A 19,047-nucleotide genomic window follows, 5' to 3' on the forward strand; every position below is an offset into this window, starting at 1 on the left:
AACAGGATAGAAAGCCCAGAGGTAAACCCACACACATATGGGTCACTTATCTTTGATAAAGGAAGCAAGAATATACAGTGGAGAAAAGACAGCCTCTTCAATAAGTGGTGCTGGGAAAACTGGACAGGTACATGTAAAAGTATGAAATTAGAACACTCCCTAAAACCATACACAAAAGTAAACTCAAAATGCATTAAAGACCTAACTTTAAGGCCAGACACGATCAAACTCTTAGAGGAAAACATATGCAGAACACTCTATGACATACATGACAGCAAGATCCCTTTTGACCCACCTCCTAGAGGAATGGAAATAAAAACAAAAATAAACAAATGGAGCCTAATGAAACTTAAAAGCTTTTGCACAGCAATGGAAAACATGAACAAGATGAGAATACAACCTTCAGAATGGGAGAAAATATTTGCAAATGAAGCAACTGACAAAGGATTAATCTCCAAAATTTACAAGCAGCTCATGTAGCTCAATATCAAAAGAACAAAAAACCCAATACAAAAATGGGCAGCAGACCTAAATAGACATTTCTCCAAAGAGGATATACAGATTGCCAACAAAGACATGAAAGAATGCTCAACATCATTAATCATTAGAGAAATGCAAATCAAAACTACATTGCGATATCATCTCATACCAGTCAGAATGGCCATCATCAAAATATCTACAAACAATAAATGCTGGAGAGGATGTGGAGGAAAGGGAACCTTCATACACTGTTGGTGAGAATGTAAATAGATAGAGCCACTATGGAGAACAGTATGGAGGTTCCTTAAAAAACCAAAAATAGAACTCCCATACAACCCAGCAATTCCACTACTGGGCATATACCCTGAGAAAACCATAATTCAAAAAGAGTCATGTACCACAATGCTCACTGCAGCTCTATTTACAATAGCAAGGACATGGAAACAACCTACGTGTCCATCGACAGATGAATGGATAAAGAAGATGTGGCACATATATACAATAGAATATTACTCAGCCCTAAAAAGAAATGAAATTGAGTCATTTGTAGTGAGGTGGATGGACCTAGAGTCTGTCATACAGAGTGAAGTAAGTCAGAAAGAGATAAACAAACACCATATGCTAACACATATATATTGAATCAAAAAAAAGAAAAAATGATCTTGAAGAACCTAGGGACAAGATGGGAATAAAGGTGCAGACCTACTAGAGAATGGACTTGAGGACATGGGGAGTGGGAAGGGTAAGCTGGGACAAACTGAGAGAGTTGTAGTGTATATATGGACATATATACACTACCAAATGTAAAATAGATAGCTAGTGGGAAGCAGTCACATAGCACAGGGAGATCAGCTCGGTGCTTTCTGACCAGCTAGAAGGGTGGGATAGGGAAGGTGGGAGGGAGGGAGACGCAAGAGGAAAGAGATATGGAGGTATAAGTATATGTATAGCTGATTCACTTTGTTATAAAGCAGAAATTAACACACCATTGTACACCAATTATACTCCAATAAATATGTTAAAAAATAAAGAAAAAAGGGAGAAGACTCAAAACAATAGAATTAGAAATGAAAAAGGAGAAGTAACAACTGACACTGAAGAAATACAAAGGATCATAGAAGACTCAAAACAATAGAATTAGAAATGAAAAAGGAGAAGTAACAACTGACACTGAAGAAATACAAAGCATCATGAAAGATTACTACAAGCAACTCTATGCCAATAAAATGGACAACCTGGAAGAAATGGACAAATTCTTAGAAAAGCACAACTTTCTGAGGCTTAACCAGGAAAAAATAAAAAAATATAAACAGATGAAAGACAAGCACGGAAATTGGGACTGTGATTTAAAATCTTCCAACAAACAAAAGCCAAGGACCAGATGGCTTCACAGGTGAATTCTATCAAACATTTAGGGAGGAGCTATCACCTGTCCTTCTCAAACTCTTCCAAAGTAGAGCAGAGGAAGGAATACTCCCATAATTATTCTATGAGGCAACCATCACCCTCTTACCAAAACCAGAAAAAGGTTTCACAAAAAAAAAGAGTACTACAGGCCAATATCACTGATGAACACAGATGCAAAATTCCTCAAAAAAATAGTAGCAAACAGAATCCAACAGCTCATTAATAGGATCATACACCATGATTATGTGGGGTTTATCACAGGAATGCAAGGATTCTTCAATAAATGCAAATCAATCAATGTGATACACCATATTAACAAATTGAAGGAGAAAAACCATATGATCATCTCAATAGATGCAGAAAAAGCTTTTGACAAAATTCAAACACCCATTTATGATTAAAAAAAAAACCTCCAGGGCTTCCCTGGTGGCGCAGTGGTTGCGCGTCCGCCTGCCGATGCGGGGGAGCCGGGTTCGCGCCCCGGTCTGGGAGGATCCCACGTGCCGCGGAGCGGCTGGGCCCGTGAGCCATGGCTCCAGAATGTAGGTATAGAGAGAACTTACCTCAACATAATAAAGGCCATATATGACAATCCCACACCCAAAATGGTTCTTAATGGTGAAAAACTAAAACCATTTCCACTAAGATCAGGAACAAAACAAGGTTGCCCACCCTCACCAGTGTTATTAAACATAGTTTTGGAAGTTTTAGCCAGAACAATCAGAGAAGTAAAAGAAATAAAAGGAATCCAAATCGGAAAAGAAGAACTAAAGCTGTCACTGTTTGCAGATGACATGATACTATACATAGAGAATCCTAAAGATGATACGAGAAAATTACTAGAGCTAATCAATGAATTTGGTAAAGTAGCAGGATACAAAATTAATGCACAGAAATCTCTTACATTCCAATACATTAACAATGAAAGATCAGAAAAGGAGATTAAGGAAACACCTCCATTTACCCTTCCAAGAAAAAGAATAAAACACCTAGGAATAAACCTACTTAAGGAGACAAAAGACCTGTATGCAGAAAACTATAAAACACTGATGAAAAAATTAAAGATGATACAAACAGCTGGAGAGATATACCATGTTTTGGGGTTGGAAGAATCAACATTGTGAAAATGACTATACTACCCAAAGTAATCTACAGATTCAATCTCATCCCTATCAAACTACCAATGGCATTTTTCACGGAACTAGAACAAAAAATTTCCAAATTTGTATGGAACCAGAAAAGACCCCAAATAGCCAAAGCAATCTTAAGAAAGAAAAACAGAGCTGGAGGAATCAGGCTCACGGACTGCAAACTCTACTGCAAGTCTACAGTAATCAAGACAGTATGGTACTGGCCAAAAAACAGAAAAATAGATCAATGGAACAAGATAGAATGCCTAGAGATAAACTCACTCACATATGGTCCCCTTATCTTTGATAAATTAGGCAAGAATATCCAATGGAGAAAAGACAGCCTCTTCAATAAGTGATGCTGGGAAAACTTCAGCTATGTGTAAAAGAATGATATTAGAAGACTCCCTAACACCATACACAAAAATAAACTCAAAATGTATTAAAGACTTAAATGTAAGGTCAGACACCATCAAACTCTTAGAGGAAAACATAGGCAGAACACTCTATGACATAAATCACAGCAAGATCCTTCTTGACTCACGTCCTAGAGAAATGGATATAAGAACAAAAATAAACAAATGGGGCCTAATGAAACTTAAATGCTTTTGCACAGCAAAGGAAACCATAAACAAGATGAAAAGACAATGCTCAGAATTGGAGAAAATATCTGCAAATGAAGCAACTGACAAAGGATTAATCTCCAAAATTTACAAGCATCTGATGCAGCTCAATATCAAAAAAACAAACATCCCAATCCAAAATTGGGCAGAAGACCTAAATAGACATTTCTCCAAAGAAGATATACAGATTGCCAACAAACACATGAAAGGATGCTCAACATCACTAATCATTAGAGATATGCAAATCAAAACTACAATGAGGTATCACCTCACACCAGTCAGAATGGCCATCATCAAAAACTCTACAAACAATAAATGCTGTAGAGGGTGTGGAGAAAAGGGAACTCTCTTGCACTGCTGGTTGGCATGTAAATTGATACAGCCACTATGGAAAACTGTATGGAGGCTCCTTAAAAAACTAAAAATAGAAGTAACATTCAACCCATCATTCCAAGTACTGTGCAAATACCCTGAGAAAACCGTAATTCAAAAAGAGTCATGTACCACAATGTTCATTGCAGCACTATTTACAATAGCCAGGACATGGAAGCAACCTAAGAGTCCACTGACTGATGAATGGATAAAGATGTGGCACATATATACAATGGAATATTACTCAACTGTAAAAAGAAACTAAATTGAGTTATTTATAGTGAGGTGGATGGACATAGAGAATGTCATACAGAGTGAAGTAAGTCAGAAAGAGAAAAATAAATATGGCGTGCTAACACATATATATGGAATCTGAAAAAAAAATGTTCTGATGAACTTAGGGGCAGGACTGGAATAACGACACAGACATAGAGAATGGACTTGAGGACACAGGGAGGGGGAAAGGTAAGCTGGGATAAAGTGAGAGAGTGTCATGGACTTATATATATACTACCACATATAAAATAGATAGCTAGTGGGAAGCAGCCGCATAACACAGGAAGATCAGCTGGGTGCTTTGTGACCACCTAGAGGGGTGGGATATGGAAGGTCAGAGGTAGACAAAAGAAGGACTACATATGGGGATATACGTATATGTATAGGTGATTCAATTTCTTGTAAAACAGAAGCTAACACACCATTGTAAAGCAATTATACACCAATAAAGATGTTAAAAAAAAAAAAAAAATTGCAGCACTATTTACAATAGCCAGGACATGGAAGCAACCTAAGAGTCCACTGACTGATGAATGGATAAAGATGTGGCACATATATACAATGGAATATTACTCAACTGTAAAAAGAAACTAAATTGAGTTATTTATAGTGAGGTGGATGGACATAGAGAATGTCATACAGAGTGAAGTAAGTCAGAAAGAGAAAAATAAATATGGCGTGCTAACACATATATATGGAATCTGAAAAAAAAATGTTCTGATGAACTTAGGGGCAGGACTGGAATAACGACACAGACATAGAGAATGGACTTGAGGACACAGGGAGGGGGAAAGGTAAGCTGGGATAAAGTGAGAGAGTGTCATGGACTTATATATATACTACCACATATAAAATAGATAGCTAGTGGGAAGCAGCCGCATAACACAGGAAGATCAGCTGGGTGCTTTGTGACCACCTAGAGGGGTGGGATATGGAAGGTCAGAGGTAGACAAAAGAAGGACTACATATGGGGATATACGTATATGTATAGGTGATTCAATTTCTTGTAAAACAGAAGCTAACACACCATTGTAAAGCAATTATACACCAATAAAGATGTTAAAAAAAAAAAAAAAAAGAAGGTGGTGGAGATGAACCTGAAAAATCACCATGCTAAGAGAGACATTGACAGAGTGCCTCTTGGTCATGGCACAATGTGACGAAAGTGTTTTGGAACACAACATACTAAACATGTTAATGGAAGATTTGTTCACATTTGTGCAATTTTTGTTTTCATTCAGAGAAATATGATGACTTCCATCTTATTGTTTACTTAGTTTATATGTATTTACTTATTTTGATTATTCAATCCAAACTTCCTCTTCTGTAAAGATTGTTGGGAAGGGGTATTTTGTATTCTCTTTCCTCTTTCCTACTCCCTTTCCCAGCTAATATCTCCCTTTGCTTTAGGTACTTCCAGATCTCTTCAGTGTTCCCTAAAACTCATGGATGTCTCCTGATGGTCTCCCAGTATCTTAAATTCACCATCTCTTAAAATAAACTTCCCTTTCCTTTTACCTACCCTCCTGGATTTCCTGTTATTTATCCCAGTTTGAGCGTTTCAAAGCTTCAAATCATCATTTGTATTGTCCTCTCTCTTCCCCCAGCACCCAAATAGTGCTGGTTACGTTAATTACATACTGAAATCTCTTTTAAGTCCATCCTCTATCTCCATTTTCACAAGCTTTCACCCAAAGCAGAGGAAGATGGAACTGTCTGTTACCTCCTTTTCCCTGTATTAGCACCAACACACCCTTCTTGGTTGTATTTCTGCAGACTGCATCTGGCTCAGAACTCTCAAATCCCAGCTTTAAGCACCCTTTCCTGTACACATGTCTGTCTTCGACAGGGACTTGAGTTCCTCCTCTGTCCCTAACCAAGTGCACAATCCTGAGCAAGTTAGTTATCTATGTCCTCAACATTTTCATCAGTAAAATGAAGAGTATCCTATTACCTATTTGAAAATAGAAGTATAGTTACCAATTAACTATTTCAGTTATTCAGAAGAATGTCCTTTGAAAACTTGGAAGTGCTATACAAATATTAGCATTGTAATTTTCATTTACTGACCTAGTGTTCATTGGACAATGAAGGATAATGCAATGGAAATTTAAAATACATTTCTTCCCTTAAAAATCTTGTTAGGAGGAAAATATGCATGAATGAAACAACTTTATAATCATGTAAGGTGATATGTGACTGAGTGAGGTATGTGGTAGTCTCTCCATGTAACTATGATTTCCATCTTACAGCTGAAGACACTGAATTCCAGGCTGCACTTGACTGTATATTCCCCTCTGTGGATCTTGCTGACTTCTTTGTCTACCTGAGATTGCCAAAGAGTATGTCCCTTCAATTTACTTTACTTCTCTATTAAACCTTGAAGAAAGTATAGTATTTGGATTGGCAAAAAAGTATATTGTTCTAGAAGGGAGAATATAAATAAAGGATCAGATCCAGCGACAATAAAATTAGATGTAGGGGCCATGAACTGATTCATCTGATTGGGATAGAGAAATTGTCTAATGTGTAGTAAAAGGGAAATCAGTTTGAGAAAATAAGGAAGTGTTTTAGGTGTCAAGATGAGGAGTGGGCACTTGATCCTCAGAAGGGAACCTTTATAATCTCTAATGCATAAGAAGCCTTTTTTATTTTTATTTTTTTTGTGGTATGCGGGCCTCCCTCTGTTATGGCCTCTCCCGTTGCGGAGCACAGGCTCCGGACGCGCAGGCCCAGCGGCCATGGCTCACGGGCCCAGCCGCTCCGCGGCATGTGGGATCCTCCCAGACCGGGGCGCGAACCCGGTTCCCCTGCATCGGCAGGCGGACGCGCAACCACTGCGCCACCAGGGAAGCCCAGAAGCCTTTTTTAAAAAGATGATTTAAGATTAATGTATCATTACATCACAGAATAGAATAAAGCTGGGATGGCAACTACATCTCAGCTTGTGTGTCAACACCAACCATTTTTAGCAGCTTCTTGCAACTGCCTGTTTAGAAGATTCTCAGGTTACTTTGGCTCATAGGACGAAGTGCCTTGATTAATTAATTCTATCTGATGTAAGCATGGGAAACTGGGTATTTTCTATCCATGGAGTAAGACCAAGACTGTCTCATAGCTGAAAAAACAATATGAAAGTCATACTAATTTGTTTTGAATATGGTCAAGGACAGAATTAGAGTCACAGAAGTGAAAATGTAAAGGCAATAAAACCAAGAGTTATAGGTTTTACTAGTTAAGTTGAGAGAGGAAACCAAGAACATGAGCAGTAAATGAAACCTGAGGATTTAAAGCACAGGGAAGTGAGAACAGGAGGTTGCCCCTGAACAAGAGTGAGAGATGGGAGAACCTAGGATACTTTGGAGTGTCAGAAGAGGGGAGAGAAGGAAAATACCAGAAAAATATTCTGGTCAACCAGTCCTGGCTACTATAAAAGGGCCACTGGGTGACAAAATTTCACAAGGACACAACAAAGGTGACCATGTCCATCAGCTACTGCTCTGTGCAAAGTGAGCCTGATCTAGTGATGCAGAGATGAGAATGCCCTTAAAAAGTTTCCGGATTAGCAGAAAAGTGAGACCCTTAAGAAATGATCATTAAATAAGTACAATACCAGTATTATACAAGCGTCCTTTGAAAGCACAATGTAGGAGAAAGTAAATTTGCTACAAGAAGTCAGAAGAGACCAGAGAAGCTAACATCTGAGCTGCATCCATGTTGATGTGGGTCATGCAATTAATTCATATATTTATATGATATTTATTTTATTCTATTCTCTATGTTATACATTTATTTAGAATACTTTACATACATTAATATAATAGATATTATAATATGTATTTATTATAATATGTATTTATATAAACATTCCATATGTTCTTTAGCCACTGTGCTGTTAATAAATATTTTAGTTGTTTCTGCATTTGGGAGAATTATAAACAAAGCTATTATGTACAATCTTGTATATGTTTCCAGGTACAAATATTAAGAGATTCCTTTTTTATTGTCTTTAGAAGAACAAAAATCAATGTCAGCTTTTCCTGTTTTTTTTTTTAAGTTTATATAATGGATTTGAGTTTAATGTTTTCTTTCATCTTTTTATTTTTGCCCAATTATGTTTATAAGACTCATCTAGTTTTCATTATTGTATATGTATATAGTATAATAAATATATCAAATAAAAATTCAAATGTACAAATATTCCATAGTTATATATACCTGATAATTTTTTTTTTAATATGAGCTGTTTCCAGATTTGTGTAGTTACAAACAATACTGTGTGAACATTCTTGTTTACGTAACTTGCTAGAATGTATAACTGGGAGTGGAATTGCTGGTCATAAGGTATGGTATCTTCAACTTTATATGATATTGCCAAACTGTTTTCCAAGGTGGTTGTAACAGTTTACACTCCCACTAGCACCGCAAGAAACTTTTTGTTGCTGTACATCCTCACCAATACTTGATATTGTCAGACTTTTTAAAATATCAGTTATATATATATATAAATATATATAGTGTTATTTATTATGAATTTAATATACATTTCCTCAATAATTATTATAAATAACAATAGCGAATTTAAGCATATTCTCATATGTTTATTGGTATATTTGAAAATGTCTCATTTTGTGAAACGCTTGTTCATGTCTCTTGCCCATTTTCCTAACAGGCCATCTGCCATTTTTACTCCTTGATATGCTGGGGAGTGCAATTCTTTCTCCATTTTATTTGTTACACCTGTCTCCTTTTACTCTGGCTTATCTTTTTATGCTTTATATGATGGCTTTTGGTAAACAAAAGCTCTTGATAATAATCTAGATAATTTTAATGATAATATTTAACATTTCTTATATATATTCTCCTATATTCTCTTCTAAATTTATAATTTGTCTACCACTCCTAGGACTTTGATCCAGTTGGTACTGATTTGGGGTATGGTAGGAGATAAAGTTCTAATTTCATTCATTATGGATACATGATTGGCTCATCATTGTATATTAACAAGACTGTCTTTTACTCACTGCTCTGCAGTGCCACATTTGTCACAAATAAAACACCAATATATGTGAGATTTTTTTTTCCTCACTTCTGTGCTCTCTACTCTGTCCAATTGATCTGTTCACTTATCTCTGAACCAGTACCACACTGCACTGATAATTAGGGCTTTATAATACATCTATACATACATAAGAAAACATGCTCTCCCGCTTGTTCATGTATTTCAACAGTTGTGCCTATTCTTGGCCATTTGAGTTTTTGTACAAAATTTAGAATGAGCTTGTCAATTGCCATTAAAATGTCCTATCGGAATTTTAACTGTGATTCAATTTATATCTATAAATAAATTCGAGCACTGACATCTTTTCAATATTGTACATTCTGATCAGTGGACATTGTATTTCCTTCCATTTTTACAAAAAAATACCATTAATTTGTGTTTCAGGTATTCTTAATGCCTCATAATAAAGTTTTACACCTTCATCCTTTGTAGGTTTATACATCTTAAATTCACTTCTAAAAGATTAGGAGGATGAGAGGGAAGAAGAAGAAAAGAAGGAGGAAGGGGGAGGACAGAATAAGAGAGAGAAAAGAGAAGAAGGAGGAAGAGAGAAAAAAAAGAGGAGGATGGAGTAGGCAAAGAGGAGGGAGACGGAGGAGGAGAGAATGGGAGGAGGGAAGAAGAGAAGGTGGAGAGGGGAGGGAGGATGTAGATCAGGAGGAGAGAGGGAGGACAGAAGTAGGAGGCAGAGAGGGAGAAGAAGGGGAGAAGATTTCATTCTCTGGTCTATATTCAAGTCAGAACACTTAGTTTTTTTTTAAGCTAACTCACCATTGCAAATGCCATTGGATAGAGAATTGAGCAATGTGTTTTGTTCACACTGAAATGAAAACAAATATAAAGAAGAATAACATTATAAAAATTCATTTCTGTCCCTGAAAAAGAACATCATTCTTTTCTCCATAAATAACAAAGAAAACTCGTATCCAATAATTATTTTTCCTAGCTTTTTTTTCATAATGATAAATACAACAAACTAAAAGAATAAAATAATTAGTTCTAAGTTTATGTTAGCTCAGTAGATAATTTAAATTATCAAGTCAGACTATCTTCTTTAGAACGTTTTCTGCAAGATTAAGTTTGTTTTGATATTTGATCAGGAATTGAACATTTGTACGTGTTTTTCATTGTAGCGTATCCAATCAGAAATTAACTTCATTAACACAGCACTCTCAAAGAGAGACCGTCAACCATATATTTCATATTATACAAAAGTTAGCTGTTCGGTTAATATGATAAAGTCTAGGTCCATCCATGTTGCTGCAAATGGCATTATTTTATTCTTTTTTATGGCTGAGTAATGTGAAGTAAGCCAGACAGAGATAAATATCATATGATATCACTTATATGTGGAATCTAAAAAATAATGATACAAATGAACTTATTTACAAAACAGAAACAGACTCATAGACATAGAAAACAAGTGTATGGTTACCAATGGGGAAAGCGTGGGGGAAGGATAAATTAGGATTTGGGGATTAACATATACACACTACTATATATGAAGTATATAATGAACAAGGACCTACTGTGTAGCACAGGGAACTGTACTCAATATTTTGTAATAACCTGTAAGTGAAAATAATCTGAAAAAAAAGTTACATATGTTTGTATAACTGAATCACTTTGTTGTAACCTGAAACTAACACAATATTGTAAATCAACCATACTCCAATAAAAACAATTTTTTTTAAGTTAGCTGTTCATCTGAAGCTCCATGAAAATGTCCTGATTTATGGAAATGCTGGAGAATGAAAACGACTCTATATCCTACAATTAAACTTCTTTGAAATTAAAAATAATTGATGCCTCTAAAATTATAACATGCTATGTACTTCTCAAAAATGTGTTATTGTTATTACTGTTAATGATGATAGCAATTGTTATTTCTTGAGTACTTACTATATACCAAGAACTTTACATTAATCATTTAATCCTCAGAATAATCCTATGAAGTTACTGATCTCATTTTTCATCTGAAAGTTGGAAAATTTCTGAATTTGGAAGACTTCTAAAGATTGAAGTGGTTAAATAATTTGACCAAAGTCACAAAGCTAGTAAGAACTGAGTTAAAACCTGAGCTCATGTCTTTCCATTCTGCACCTCATGCTTCAAACTTCTACATTATATTGCTTTTCGCATGAAATCAGATTTCATCTTAGAGAGTGACCACAAAACATCTATTTCCCTTCTTAATCCCAGTGGTTCAACTTATATGTTTAAGTCTGATTCTGACAGTTATCCAATAATTTTCACCAGGTTATTTTACATTTCTAAGTCTCAACCTTCCTTTTTTGTAACATTCAGGTAAAGTCAGTTACATCATGGGGCTGATGACAATTAAGTTAGATAGCCCATTTAAAGGGACTTGCCCTTGAGATACAGTCAACAAATGTGCTTCCTTTCCCTCCTCTTAAGATACCTTGTCTAAAATCTCTCCTGCAGAAGAATTTTAAATCAGATACTCCACCCTCGAGAAGGTGGAGAATGACTCCACACTCCTTAAGTACAGGCTGCACATAGTGACTTGCTTTCAAGGACTACAGCATGGAAAGGGGAAAAAAGTAACTTTACAGTGAAGAAACCTGACAAATACTATCTCATCCAGGTGATCAAGGTCAACATCAACAGTGATAAATCATGTTTATATTATGTACCCTTGAAACAATGTGATGAAAATGGCACTTCACCTCTATAGTTCTCCTCCTGAAAACCCATATCTCCAGTCCTACCATGAGAAAAATAAGAGATAATTCCACCAGAGGGGCATTCTACAAAATATCTGACTGGTACTTCTCAAAACTGTCAAGTCCATCAAAAAAGGGAAAGTCTAAGAAACTATCACAGCCAAGAGAACCTAAGGAGACAGGACAACTAAATGTAATGTAATATCCTGGTTGGAATTCTGGAGCAGTAAAAGGACATTAGGTAAAACTAAGTAAATCTGAATAAAGCATGGACTTTAGTTAATGATAATATACCCATATTGGTTGATCGATTATAATAAATATGTCACACTAATACAAGAAGTTAATAATAGAGGAAACTGGGTGTGGTGTGGGGTATATAGGAACTCTCTGTATTAACTTCTCAATTTTCCTCTGTAAATCTAAAACTATTCCTCAAACTAAAGTCTACTTTAAAAAAAAAACCTTGTCTGAGCAAAAGAAAATTTTAGGTAAACAGCAGATTGAAACTTCTCTTCAAAGTGAGACCACAAAATGGTGATAATATTATAGTGAATATCTGTAGCCTATATAATAATGAGCATGAATCCACCAAACACTAGCAACCTGAGATCCTTCTAAGCTTCTGCATTCAGGGAGATATTTAATAGTGATATACAGGAAGTATAACAGTATAATGATATAGAAGTATATTGTTACATAACCTAACAGGGGATCCTTTTTTAGTTTATGTTTTGAATAGGATGTAAATCTTCCTGCTCTGGAATGTTTTAAATGCCTTCCATCACTACTATCTGTTGAAAATGCAGCTGTCAGAGAAGAGAAGATCAAGTCCCTGGCAGAGCACTCCAGTTCAAGGCACAACTATAGACTGCTATGTTCAGCCTGATAAAGGGAGGCAAAGCTGCAGCAGAGATTAATTGATGCAGACTTGTTACTCCAAAACTGAACTTACAATAAGTGCATAGTCCTTAAAATAAGTAGATATCCTAGGCAGACAGTATGTGACAAGGACAATATGAGATGCCCAAAAGAGCATCCATGCTCAAGACTACCCTTTTAACCATTCTGAATAAAGGTTTACTCCAGGTTCCTCTGAGAGGAGGAATTCCAGAGTGCCATCTGAATCCTTGGTGTGTCCTTTAAAATTCATAATATACAATTATACATACAATATTTGCTTTATTATCATTAGAGTAGAGCTCAGTTTCAACAAATTATTTCTCACCATCATAAAGTTCTGAGTTAGAGAATCCTTTTGGGTGCCATTACATAGCAATAACCTAGATTCAATAAACTCTATTTGATTTTTAGACTCAATTTTCTGAAGTCCCAAGTAGGTAAAATCATATATGTAGAACCTTCTCACAGAAGACTGTGTTAATGAGATTTGTTTCTAAGGTATACTACAAGGTAAACACATGCCAATTTGCAATTTCTGAAAACAAGTTGGAGCAACCTTAATCTTGCAGGAAAATATTCTAAGGAAAACACTATTGACTATCGATAAATAATTTGTTATAAGAATCCTCATGTCAGGTACTCTACTAGAAATGATAAAGCCCACAAACTAGTATATTATTTCAATAAGTAAATTTAAATTTTGGTAAAATAAGACCACAACTTCTTGTGGGTTAATTAGGTTATTTGACACTCTAGACAGATTTTCCCACAATACTGTTACGCATGGTGGTTATGAGCTTAACATCAGCCACAAGAACCTACCTCTCTCATAATACAGCTTAACACTCTGTAAGGTATAGAATGGCTTTGTGATTAAAAATAGGCCTAATATATAACCTGAACAATTAGGAATATATCTCCCCCTTTGGCGTAAGAGCAAATTCTTCTCACCCCAAAATCACAGGTGGTAGTTCCTAATATTCCAGTGAAAGTGACATCCTAAAGATCACGGTGAGAGGTAAAGAATGTCTGGAGATATATAGACAGGGCCAGCTTCATGGGCTTGAGCCCTGTGCAGTCACACAGGATCCCATGCTTAGAAGGGTCTCTCATTTGGCTTAATGCTCTGTTGTCACCATTTTGAAATTCCTAACAATTGTTGAACAAGGAACTTCACATTTTCATTTTGAACTGTGCCCAGCAAATTTCATATCTGATCTTGTATTTAGGACCTCTGTTGTGTGGATCACTATGAGGCCCAGAGGCAGAAGCATGAAGCTGCAGAGACAGGAATGTGGAATTAGCTCCTGAGACACAGAGTAGAAGGGCCAAGGTCTCCTATGCATCTGACTGACTGGGAGATAGTATATGCTCAAGGATACAAGAGAAAAAAGAGATCTTTGTTATCCAAAATAGTCAAGAAATGCTTCGTTGAGAGGGCATTATTTGCACTCAATCAAACTAATAATACTAGTTAAGATTTTATAGTATTGAGTAGGCCAGGCACTATTCTAATTTATTTGTGTATATTAACTCATTTAATCATCTCTACTACTGATTAGGAAACTGAAACAGAAAAGATTAAATAACTTGGTTAGGGTCCCACCTTTCCTAATTGGCTCACCCAGGCAGCTTAGATCCAAAGTCCATGCTCTTAACATTGCAGAGAGCTTAAGGACTCAAATGATTACAGATAGCTCATTCACATGAACTCATCCTGATGCACATTTGATTTGCTATCTGGGTAAATTGAGATAATTTATGGAGATAAAGAATGATGGCATTTTAAAATAATGTTATAATGATGGCAACAGTTTATACTTCTCTGAGTCATTTACCATATTCTCTTTTAGAGGTAGATCTAACTCTTCTTTCTCTTGGTAAAAAGATCCTTTGATTTAAGTGATTTGTCTTCTCAGGGTTATAGCACTTAGTACACAGGTCCATTAGATATATGCTGAATTAATGAGTAAGTGAACAACTGAACAAATGAATGAACAAAAGCGATTACCTAAAAGCTAACTACAAGAGCCAAATAAAAAGTATAATACAATATAAGGTTTTGTGAGGGAAGAGGTCTCTAAACACTTTTATAATGTATTATATTTACATGATAACGTTTTTGGGGCATCATGATATAAGGTTATCTGTAGCATTATATTGTAATCATGAAAGAGTTGACCCTACCTTGCTGATTTCATCAAGTGGCTGGTTGCTGGCATTTTCTTTTTGGATTATGTTCATTAGATCAGTATGAAACTTCTTTACATTCAGAAAAACAAGTGGGTTGTTTATTGAGATAATTTTCACCTGCTGCAGGGTTTCCTTTTACAAGAAAAAAAAAGGAATAGATTCAGAGTTCTGAATGAAATAAATCCTACAATGAATTGAAATCCTACAAGTCCAAATGCCACTCATTTATGAAAGCAATCTCCTGGCTGATGTTTTCATTAAAATTTCTTTGGAGAATTTAATATACTATCATACTTCTCAAGGAAAATATGTACTTCCTCTTTATTAAGAAACTTTAGTAACCATGAGATAAGTCTGCAGCTTTTCAGAAAAATGGCCCTTATTCCTACTAATTGGGTTTTGGGGAGACAACAGCCTAGACTATCCAAAGAGTATCATGAAGACTTATCCTCCTAAAAGTACCTCTTCCACTCAGTCTAGAAATTTAAAATTCCTTTACCTAGCCATCAGTATTTTTAAAAATGAAAATATGTCCTAAAGGGTCACTGTCAGTCATTTACCTCATAATGACATAGTCTTCCTTAGGCTGGACTATAACCTTACAAGTGACTGATAGTTCTAATTGAGAGAAAGAAACCAAGAGGTATTATTAGGAAGGTAATTTCACTTTGGGCAGGCCTAGATTATATTGGATTTAGGATGTAGGCAAGACATGAGGAAATGGGGAAGGAAAAATTTCAATACAAAAGGTGTCTGCTTTGGCCATTTGCCCAGGTCTTCCTGGCAATACTGTCTTCTCCATGACCTTTGGGGCAGGGGTCTGTCTTAGAAACTGAGAGGATGGTAAGTTCTATGAAATGATAACTCCTTACCAACTAAATAAAGCAATATTCCTTCACACTTTAGTACTCACATAGAGGAGGAGACACATACAGGCAGAGATCAAAAGATAAAAGAAAATATCAGATATGTGAATTTGGACAATTAGTTTAATGTCTCTTAGCTTCCTTGTTTTTTAAAGTAGGTAATTTTTTTAAACAAGTTCATCATTTAATAAGTCTGAATTCATTTTTACCACATGGTATTGTACATGGTCAGCTGCTGAAACAGATTTCTTTTAAACAGATCTTAGTTTTTAAAAAGTCATAGGTACTGTGAGTTCTGTATAAACTGGTGGATAGTAAGTTAGTTCCTTTGTTTTGACTTATAAGCCTCAATTTCACCACAGAATAAAGAATGTAGGCCAAAGAAAGCATAATCAGTCACTCATATAGAACAGTATTATTTCTATAATTTGAAGCTTTCTGAATGGATGGGTTCAAGCCTGATATAACTGTAAAAAGATTACTTAATGAAAAGACTATATGGAAATCATACAAAATGTTATTAACTTTAATCAATAGCTTAAACAGCATTATGTTACTAATTGCTATTCAAACTCAAAAAACCTGTTTTTGAATCCCCATGAAGGCAGCAGGGGTACACAACCATGCCATCTTGTACTTAGGGGAGTGTCAATATACATTGCAACAGAAACTTTGGCTTTAGGAAAGAGTCACAAACTTTAAAATAATGATTTTAATTGTCATTTTAAGTATGCCACAGGGGAAAGTGTGCTTTAATTAAATATATATACCAGTGATGCCAGTAAGGTTGAAAGTTACTCCTAATTTGATAGCTATAAAAACTAGTTTGTACATGACAAGACAATGAGAGAAAAACAAGCAATTCCTTTGAAACAAACAAACAAAAAAGTTCACAGTGTTTTGTATCCAACAGTATGCATTTGATGACAATAACATACAGATTGAGCACACTAGGTCTCTATATCCTAAAGAAAATGAGCATTTACATTATTCATGGGCTGTACTGAATTTTAAAAATAAGATCAACTATACACTCACCCCTTACACAGGATAAACTGTCCTGAGCTGTATAGCTTTAGCACCATCACTAAAGTTGTTTGAAAAAGGAACAGAGAACAAAACAAAACAAAACATTTTTTCCTTGGGAGTGGAGAGTCTTTCATTTGCTGTTATAACCAGAAAATACCATTCATTAAGTCAAAAATGGAAGGGGGGAGGCCCATAAACACTATTTGAGCAAGCTGACCAATATACATTTCAGTTTTAAAAATGAAGGATATATAGTATATGTTACAAGTCTCAAGTAGGCAGTGTCAAAATGACATCTATTTCTTTGCTTGCTTTGTGATCATACCCCTTGGAGGTGTTATGGGTCTCACGGTATTTGGTTTCTTTTTCTCTGCAGTCTTTAAAATCTGAAAAGAACACATTAGTGTTTCATCCACACAAATCATGGCACCTGCATTGTCAAACCCTCCACAACAATTGGGTGCAGAAAACACAGTGACCAATTGTCTCTTTGCAAAAAATTTATATCCATCTTCAACCACCTGATAGGCTCTACATATAAGATCCAAATCATACTTATGGAGAAATTTTGCAACCACTTCTGCACCAAACGTGAAGGACATGCCTCTGTCATTTTCAGCTCAGCCTAAGACATCTTTATCAGGGTCAGACCACAAAAGATCACAAAGAAGACCTTGATCTGGTACATCAATTGGTCGAATAATTCACTGAATCTGCTCCATAGACTGAAGATCCTGGTGATAAACCTCCATGACAGCAGAATATTTTCTCATCCATGAAGGCTGCTATCGGTAAACAGTTAAAGCAGTCTGTGAAAGTTTTCCATAGTTTAATGTTGTATCTTCTTTTACATTCATCATAAAATCCATAAATTCTATTGATGCTGGCACATTCGTGATTTCCTCTGAGAAGAAAAAAATTCTCGGGTATTTGGTTTTGTAAGGCAATAAGAGGCAGATAGTCTCCAATGACTGTTATCCCCTGTCCACATAGTCCCCAAGAAACAGGTAATTGCTTTCTGGTGGGAAAACACCATACTCAAAAAGTCGAAGCAAATCATAGTATTGCCCATGGATATCACCACATATTTTGAGTGGTGCTTCAAGTTCTAGTAGGATAGGATGACTTTGGAAGATCTCTCCGAACTTTAAGCAAAGTCCTCTGATTTCGTTCTCCTGTAGCTGGGCATTCTTACCAGGCTTGGACCCTCTCACTTCCAGCAGCCATTGGATGATACTGTCGATGTTCAGTTTATATCTTCCATTAGGTTCCCACCGCCGACCCTCCCGCAGCGGCAACAACTACGGCTCGCGCCTTGGGATACACGCCTCCTTTCCCACACCACCAGCACAGACATGGTGGTGACAGCGGTGGCAGTATCTCCGTTTCCTCCTTCTCTACCCACTGGAACCACTAGAGCTAACGTAGGTAAATTTTTAAGCTAGATAATGTCAAAAAGTTTCTATAGCTACACAACTGTTTAAACTCTAGAAAGTGAGAAGATTTGCTACAAATAAACAATTCAAGAAAACAAAAACGCTTAAGTTACCAAATTAACTTTTAATCAAGAGGAAACCTCTTATAAGCCAAAAATAACACAATTATTTGGCCTGTCGGGTTTAGTTATGGCAAAGACCCACATCTTAAATTGACTCACTAATCACACCATATGTTTGTGTCAATATGCTTTAAGATAACATACTTTTTAAAGATAGGTATTTATTAAGGAACAGAGACTCAAATGGGGCAAGAAAAGAAATTCTCAATAGAGTTGAATTCACTGAGTGCGGAGAGGTCTTCCAAATTGAGAATGAGTGTTTCATGTGAAGAAGGGGTGGGAGTGTGCATAAACAGAAGGGGGGAGTGACAGATCACCACTACTCTTGAAGTTAGCCAAAAATTCCACCTAAGAGTTCATATTCAAATCTTAATCTATCTTAGTGTTTTCCCTCTTAGTTTTTTTTTTTTTTTTTCGGTACACGGGCTTCTCACTGTTGTGACCTCTCCCGTTGCGGAGCA

The 19,047-nt window shown here is 36.0% G+C and overlaps 1 protein-coding gene and 1 pseudogene across 1 annotated transcript in view; both read right to left on the minus strand.

The window, feature by feature from the left end:
- Positions 1-19,047, minus strand: part of SLC26A7 (solute carrier family 26 member 7) — a 208,020-nt gene that overhangs the window by 31,846 nt on the left and 157,127 nt on the right. The window contains exons 13-14 of the mRNA XM_024115908.3: positions 15,128-15,265; positions 10,122-10,170 (exon numbers count right to left, since the gene is read on the minus strand). Of these exons, the coding sequence (XP_023971676.1) occupies positions 10,122-10,170; positions 15,128-15,265 (187 nt within the window). The remainder of the gene's footprint in view (positions 1-10,121; positions 10,171-15,127; positions 15,266-19,047) is intronic.
- Positions 16,396-19,047, minus strand: part of LOC102987918 (serine/threonine-protein phosphatase PP1-gamma catalytic subunit B-like) — a 3,511-nt pseudogene continuing 859 nt past the window's right edge.

The sequence above is a fragment of the Physeter macrocephalus genome, chromosome 15, assembly GCF_002837175.3.
Source record: "Physeter macrocephalus isolate SW-GA chromosome 15, ASM283717v5, whole genome shotgun sequence".
NCBI lineage: Eukaryota > Metazoa > Chordata > Mammalia > Artiodactyla > Physeteridae > Physeter > Physeter macrocephalus.